The 7596-nt window shown below is 28.6% G+C and overlaps 2 protein-coding genes across 2 annotated transcripts in view; one reads left to right on the top strand and one right to left on the bottom strand.

The window, feature by feature from the left end:
• Positions 1 to 552, bottom strand: part of LOC108554390 (enoyl-CoA delta isomerase 1, mitochondrial) — a 1536-nt gene extending 984 nt beyond the window's left edge. The window contains exons 1-2 of the mRNA XM_017909649.1: positions 188 to 552; positions 4 to 130 (exon numbers count right to left, since the gene is read on the bottom strand). Coding sequence (XP_017765138.1) covers positions 4 to 130; positions 188 to 287 — 227 coding nt within the window. The 5' untranslated portion in view covers positions 288 to 552. The remainder of the gene's footprint in view (positions 1 to 3; positions 131 to 187) is intronic.
• A 525-nt stretch (positions 553 to 1077) lies between these two features.
• The window catches only part of LRR (capping protein regulator and myosin 1 linker 1 leucine rich repeat protein), an 8003-nt gene continuing 1484 nt past the window's right edge, over positions 1078 to 7596 (top strand). The window contains exons 1-22 of the mRNA XM_017909639.1: positions 1078 to 1247; positions 1475 to 1572; positions 1673 to 1723; positions 1795 to 1988; positions 2077 to 2254; positions 2325 to 2563; positions 2637 to 2731; positions 2877 to 2918; positions 3203 to 3390; positions 3535 to 3612; positions 3685 to 4018; positions 4094 to 4490; positions 4561 to 4879; positions 4943 to 5056; positions 5130 to 5335; positions 5442 to 5529; positions 5642 to 5866; positions 5965 to 5985; positions 6128 to 6269; positions 6355 to 6604; positions 6684 to 7462; positions 7550 to 7594. Coding sequence (XP_017765128.1) covers positions 1211 to 1247; positions 1475 to 1572; positions 1673 to 1723; positions 1795 to 1988; positions 2077 to 2254; positions 2325 to 2563; positions 2637 to 2731; positions 2877 to 2918; positions 3203 to 3390; positions 3535 to 3612; positions 3685 to 4018; positions 4094 to 4490; positions 4561 to 4879; positions 4943 to 5056; positions 5130 to 5335; positions 5442 to 5529; positions 5642 to 5866; positions 5965 to 5985; positions 6128 to 6269; positions 6355 to 6604; positions 6684 to 7462; positions 7550 to 7594 — 4120 coding nt within the window. The 5' untranslated portion in view covers positions 1078 to 1210. The remainder of the gene's footprint in view (positions 1248 to 1474; positions 1573 to 1672; positions 1724 to 1794; positions 1989 to 2076; positions 2255 to 2324; positions 2564 to 2636; positions 2732 to 2876; positions 2919 to 3202; positions 3391 to 3534; positions 3613 to 3684; positions 4019 to 4093; positions 4491 to 4560; positions 4880 to 4942; positions 5057 to 5129; positions 5336 to 5441; positions 5530 to 5641; positions 5867 to 5964; positions 5986 to 6127; positions 6270 to 6354; positions 6605 to 6683; positions 7463 to 7549; positions 7595 to 7596) is intronic.

Genomic DNA, 7596 nt, shown 5'->3' with positions numbered 1-7596 from the left:
ATTGATGATGTTAATATAATGCCTTGATATTTTTGTTTCTGGGTATCTATTAAGGACATGTTTAAAGCATCCAATAATTTTTTATTCAAACTGTTTACAGGTGGATTTCTCATTGATATTATAGCGATACCTGACAGGAAAAATTATTAAATAATAATATATCTCATAAAATTAAAAATGATATTACCTGTATCATCTTGCGTAACTTCAACTAATTTTGATTGTGTGGTGCAAGTTCTACAAGAAAGAATTTGTATTCTATTCAGAACTCTTTTTATAGCAAACATGTTTAATTAATGTAAATTTAACTGTTTTAGTGCCAGAGGTCTTTAAAAATTCATGTCAGAAATGGTGCTATGCGGCGCGATAGTGTTTCCTTTATCTGACTGAATAATAGTTACTAGGCATAGTAATAGTTACTAGGCATAGTAATAGTTACTTTAATAAAAATAAATAAAGTAAAGCTGCTTAATTATGCACATGATTTAGGTTCAATTGAAAAAAAAAAGAGATAGTAATTAAAAAAGGAAGCTTTCATATGACTGACTTGAAACTAAGCTATTAACTAAACGCCATGATACATTTTAGCACAGCACCCCAATAGCGCGATCGCGCTGCGTGACACTAAATGGTTAAGCCTAAGATTATAATAAAATAATATAACACAAACATATGCTATAAGTTTATTTTATCTTTCCATTGTACATATAAAAATTATTTTAATGTATCATAATTAGTACTGAAATATTATTCTACAATATTGTATAATATTTTAATAGTATCTTTATATTTTAAGTGTTGATAAGTATTTATTACTGTGATGAGATATAATTTCAATATGTCATCGTACTACTACAAAAGGAATATTTTAATAAAGAACTTTATATTACTTATAAACATTACCCATATACACAAAATCAGTGGATAAACTGATTATAATATCGTTTTATTTTACCATTTTTTTTTAGTTATATTTAGTACGGAGAGAAAAAAAAATGAAATACACTTGTAAGAATGGAACTGACCGGATTGGAATAGAATGGATCACGGGCAGGTGCTAATATGGCGGCTATTCAGCTTTATAGTTTCGTGACATCGCCCTTTATCTTAACATTTTTTTAAACAAGTTACAAAACTTTAATAACCGTGTGACAAAAAACAATGTCTTAAATGGGCTTGTTGATGTTTGAAAAATAAGCCAATTAACAAAATGTCAACCAGATCGCAACTTACGAAAGATTTAAACGGTTTGTCTTCTATTGAATGTTTACGTTCGTATCATTGAACTGTCATATATTAAGAAAATACATTATTTAACAATGTTTATAAAGTTTTATTATTTTTTATTTTATTTTACAAGTACGCAAATTAAGTTACACTATAATTTTATATATCTTTTTAGTTATTTTATACATTTTACAAATTATAATTAACTTAAGTGAATAACTTTTCATAAATTATTCATTTTTTGTAGAATCGGTGAAAGCACTATTGGGTAAACATGTTAAGATATTATTAAAAAATGTTGTAAAACTGGAAACAAAACAAGATAAGCAAGAAAATCGTGTTCTGGTAAGTTATGTTTGAAATGGTAGAATATTATAGAATAAAATAAATATGGATTTATTAAAAATGATAGTTCAATGAAAAATAAAATTTTTATGTTTTTTAGGTTTTTTCACCATGCCGTTTGTTTCTCTTAACGGCCAAAGTGCCCACAAGAGTAAGATTATATGGTTATTTTGTTATTACAAATAAAATTGATTATTTTTCTAATAATGTATTAATTTACAGATCGACTGCCATTTTCATTACTTAGAAATAACATCTATAGAATCCAAAAGATCAAATCAACTATCTTTAAGCGTTGGAGAAAGATATTACAATTTTACAACTACAGGAGCTGGTGCAGATACTACAGAAGTAGATGCAATGATCGAGGCCTTACATACTGCAATTAGAAATATCTTTCCCACTGTACCATTAAAGTAAGTGTTTACTATGTTACTGTGCATTTTTTTCTTTTTTGTTGTAACATTGAAAGATCTAACATTAATATTATAATTTTTATTATAGTTACATTATAAGAAAAATAGAAGTAATACCAGCTAGTAGACTGCAGAGTATAAGAGGTAGTGAATTAGCTAGAAGTACAGAAGCAACAAGACATACAGGCCCCTGTGGGGGGTTTTCAACCCAATATGCATGTATGTGTGATTTACATGGTGTACCATATAGAGAAGAAGTAGCCTGGGTAACTTGCTAAAGTATATAAAAATGTATTGACATTATTGAATCTTTTCCAAGAAAATTTACATTTATAGGATGTTGATACAATATACCTCTCTCATGATACAAGAGAGTTAAATTTAAGAGATTTTGATCACTTGGATCAAAAAGATTTGGTGCCAATCATTTCTGCCTTGGAATATAATACTTGGTTTACAAAATTAAGGGCATCTCATCTAAAACTAAGTCATGAACCTTTGGAAAGATTGTTACATGTTATGCGTAGATCCCTTTCCATTCAGGAACTTTATTTAGATAATCTTGGAATCAAATGGTAAAAATAGGAAAATACATAAATATTATGAAAGTTATTTTAATAAATAAATTGATATAGTATTTTTTTTTAGGGATTTTGCGCACAAATTATCGTTAGCTCTAATTTCTAATGCTAATACAATGTTACAGACTATTGATTTATCATATAATACCATTGAGGACAAAGGTAAGTATTAATTGTAAAGATTTTTATATAGAATGTTTCTCCTTAGTAGAGCCATTTTATGTTTTCAACTCTTCATTTTTCATCCAATTTTTAAGTATATTTTTTAAATATCCCTGTACAAATTTTTATTTTTATATTTTTGTAGGAGCCTCTAGCTTGTGTGGGATAATAGCCAAGTTAATGCAAGGTGTGCAAATAACCATTACTGTTATTTAAATTTTCCCTTATCCTTTTATGTTTAGAAATGTAATCCTTCATTTTTATCTTCATATTCTCCTTAAAATTAAAAAAATATTTGTTATGGCGTATATTTAGTTCTATAATATACATAGCATGCACTTATGTTTATTTAATACATATAATATTATATGTTACTACGCTTAATTCAATTATTAATTATTAAATGGACTAGTTAAATTATAAATATATGCGTCCATTAATAACATCACTTATAATAATATTATTTTTAAGGAGGTGCACATTTAAGTGGACCTGTTGGAAAATTACCTAAAGGTTTACAAAAATTAAACTTGGCACATTGTGGATTAACTGGAAAAGGAATAAGTCAAATTGCGCATGCACTAAGTTTAAATAGAAGCATGCCAACTAGTTTACAATATTTGAATCTTTCAGAAAATTCTTTAAAAGATGATATTAATGTAAGTTATTTTTATATGATGAAGTAAACTTTGGTATAGTAAATAATTATATTGATATATATAATAATTAGTAAAAAAATATAAATAAAATGCAAGCAATATAATTTATTATATTATTGATATGAATATATTATGTATTTACAGAATTTATGTAATTTTTTGGCACAACCTAACAGCCTAACTCATTTAGATCTAAGTGGTACAGATACAACATTAGAATGTGTAAGTATTTTAACATTTTACATATAAAATTTGACTATAACAAATTTCATATTTTATATTTATTTTGTCTAGTTGTTTGGTGCTTTATTACGGGGTTGTGCAACTAATCTAGTCCATTTAAATGTTGCTCGCAACTCTTTTTCAAGCAAAAAGACCAAAGAAATACCTCCCAGTTTTAAGCAGTTCTTTACAGCTACACTTTCATTAAAGTACTTAAATATATCTTGTTGTAAATTGCCGCTAGAAGCATTAAAACATTTGTTACTTGGTTTGGCATGTAATGAAAGTACAGTTGGCTTAGAACTTGATATGAGTGGAAACAATTTAGGCTCCATGGGTGCTCATGTATTGGAATCATGCATTCATGGTGTACGTTGCATAGCATCATTGGATATTTCAGATAGTAGTAAGTATATAAAAATATAAATAAATTTATTGCATCAATATTTGAATTTTGTATTTTGTATATGTGTTTCCATAGATATGGATGTTGATTTAGCACAAGTAGTAACTGCTATAGGGAAAAATAAATCTATCAAACAACTATATATGGGTCGCAATACTGTTAGCATGAAAAGCAAACATATTGCTGTTGTAATGGATGCACTTGTCCAAATGCTTCAAGAAGATGATTGTGTTTTGCAAGCATTACATTTACCAGATTCTCGCTTGAAATCTGATCTCTACAATCTTATCAATGCTCTTGGTAGTAATACATGTCTTCATACTTTAGATATTAGTGGTAATCAGATTGGAGATCCTGGTGCTAGGTTGTTGGCAAAAGCCCTACAAATTAATAATCATTTGCGGACCATAATTTATGATAAAAATAATATTACTCTTCAAGGTTATGCTGACATTGTTCATGCTTTAGAAAAGTATGTAATTTTTTATATTATTAATGCAAATTTATTAATACTTTTTCTTATTTATAACACATTTTTGTAGAAATTGTAGTGTAAGACATATGCCATTCCCAATTTATGATTTACAACCTTGTATGAAAACTTCTGCTGATAAAACTGAGCAATTAGCTAAAAAAATTCAAGATTTATTACAAAGAAATGTCACACCGTGTAAATATAGTCACGGACAGGCATTTAGATTGCAACAAGGATTTTTATTAAGCTCTACACAACAAATGGTCGATAGATTAGTTGTACAAACTCAAGATACAATTAAAGCTATTGCTGCAGAAAGTTGTGATTCTAATAATGACATTAATTATGCAACTGGACTTATACAAGATGCAGATAATTCAAAGCAGGTATAAAATATTGAACAATAATTAAGTTCTGAATAAATCTTTATGTAAGTGATATTCTTTTAGCTTTTACCCAGATTACATGAAGTTCTACAACGACGAGATGAAAATAATCCCATCGAATTAAAATTACATGAAATGGCAAATGAACTTCATAAAGTTGTAACCATATATTTACAGGTATTGTATAATTAAACATATATCACTATAGCATAGAATATAATAAATTTTAATTGTTAAAATTTAAATATAGGATTCCTTAGATGCTATGATAAAATGTGCAAATGAACAATGTCCTACAATACTTTCACAAACGGTTATTAGAGGCGACGAAAGTGAATCAGTTGCAGTGGAAGATGATTTACGAAGTAGTTGTAAAGAAAAAAATCAAATTAGTAGTGAATTCATACATACTACTATTACCGAACAAGCTGGAGCAGATATAGTTAATAGAGTCAAGTATGAATTATAATTACATAGTCATTTTGACTTGAATATTTATTTGTTACATAATTATTATTTTATTTTATTATTTATAATTATTTATTTCCACTTTTTTTTATAGTGAATTAAATTTGGCAGTTGCTGCACATGTATCCGATAGAATAACAGATGAAGTAATTGAATCATTGTCAAGAAGCTATAAAAACTTAGTATGTATAATATACTTCATATCTGTTAAATACATGCTAAAAGGTATTATATCGAAAGTTTAATTTTGGAATCTTTTATTTTTGACATTGATATTCATGTTGATATTTCTAGATTGGTGACTGTGATAGTAGGACAAGAAGCAGTACGCCTGACGTATTACGGCCTAGTGCTGGTTCAATGAGTAGTGGAAGTGTTATAGGAGTTACAAGCACTGTAGGCGTATCTACAGCATTACCTGTTGGTAGAACTAGTATTGCCTCAGAAGAAGATTGTCCACCAGAAACTTACTCACTTGTGAATTCTATTGGTCAATGTTCCAGTGATCAATCTCCTATGGTAAAAGAACACAATTTGTTTATGTATAGAATTCGATTTATATGTTATAATAATGTTTATTATAATGACTGTAATATGAAACTTCCATGTCTGTCTAGAAATTGGATTATTTAAATCTTGTAAGTAAGATACATATATAATGAACATTTCATTTGTTGGTTAAATTTTATATTATTTTTAGTATGTAATTGCAAATAAGGATTATTAACAAAAAATATTAAACTTATTAATTATATTAACAATTATTTTCTTTTTATTTAGGCTACGCCACATTTATCAAATAAACGAAAAAGTCTCCACGGAAGGAAATTGCGACCGAAATCTGTAGTCGATTCTGTGGAAGGTCTTTCAGCCGATGACATTCCAGATTTGTTACCATCATTACCAAAAAGTCAAGCAGAAGGTTAATATTTTTTGTAAGATAAGAAATATTATAATGTTTAAATACAAATAAATATATTATTTCTATCTTGAATGTATGTTTTTAGCTATTTCAGAAACAGAACATTCTTTGACAGAATCATTAGATTCTGTTTCTGAATTACCTAATACTGTAGGACAACAACTGCAACATTTAGTAAAATCTAGACCACGTAGAACAAAAACCAGAGCACCTACAAGGCCAATGCTGAGACCTGATCAACAAGTGGATGGTCTTGCTCTTGGAGAAGGGCTTGATGTGTTTTTCAGGCCAACTACACCAACAACACCTCTCATATCTCCTACTAGCGATGATAGGTATTATATTTAAAATTATAACTTATCGTTTTTTTAATGAAAATTATGTATATTGATTCACCTTTTTATTTTACTGTAGTTCTTTGCATACTTTTCCAACTGATGGTAGTCCAAATTTATCTCTTACAAGTCACAAAAGTATTCCACCTGAGATGGACAAAAAACCTGGTTGTAGTTCTCCAATGCTAAAAACACTTCTCGAACCTACACCACGATCACGATCTAGTGATAATTTAGAAAAATTTTCTCCACTTGTTGGCAGAAGATCTCAAGGTGATTCACCATTAACTGCTTCTCCATTAACTCGACGAAATACCACTGATAATGCTCAAAATCATGAACGAATTGTTGCAAAATCTGATAGTAATAAAGATACAAGTAGTAATGTATATAATAGTTGTGTTAGTAATTCCGCTGACACATCTAAACGCAGTACATTACCAATTATTGGTTCTGGAACAAGTACACGCAGTTTACGAGATTCGGATGAAAATAATAAAATATTACAACAAACAACAGCTATAAATTCCTCAGATGCAATGACTATCTCTAAGGATTATGAAAACAGAAAAAGTTTAACAAAAAAAGCTGTAATAGAAACGGATAAGACTGCAAATCAACCTTTGCCTTCTCTTAAATTAAGATCGACTGGTTTTGATCTTCGTAGTCCAACAAATGGTAGCAGTACAAAAAGTAATTCAGAATCATCAAAATCCCCAGTACTAAGGTCTTTAACCAAAGGGAATAGTTCCATCACAGATGGAAAAAACAATGGTGCTCTTTCAAAAAATAAGCCTGTTCCACCTGTAACAGCTCCAAAGCCAAGACCTTGGAGTATGGCTACCGATAGAAAATCTGGTATGGAAAGAGAAAAAATTATTGAATAATGAAATTCTCAGTTTATAATATATATCGTTTAATTTTTTTATGAATTTAATCTTTTAGGAGAATTTAATTTATTAAGCGACGGTTCTAGTCCAAATACTTCAGCA

Source organism: Eufriesea mexicana, unplaced genomic scaffold (assembly GCF_001483705.2).
Source record: "Eufriesea mexicana isolate 0111107269 unplaced genomic scaffold, ASM148370v2 scaffold20249, whole genome shotgun sequence".
NCBI classification, from domain to species: Eukaryota; Metazoa; Arthropoda; class Insecta; order Hymenoptera; family Apidae; genus Eufriesea; species Eufriesea mexicana.
Note: the sequence above shows the minus strand (reverse complement) of the source record. Positions and strands in the feature narration are given on the sequence as shown.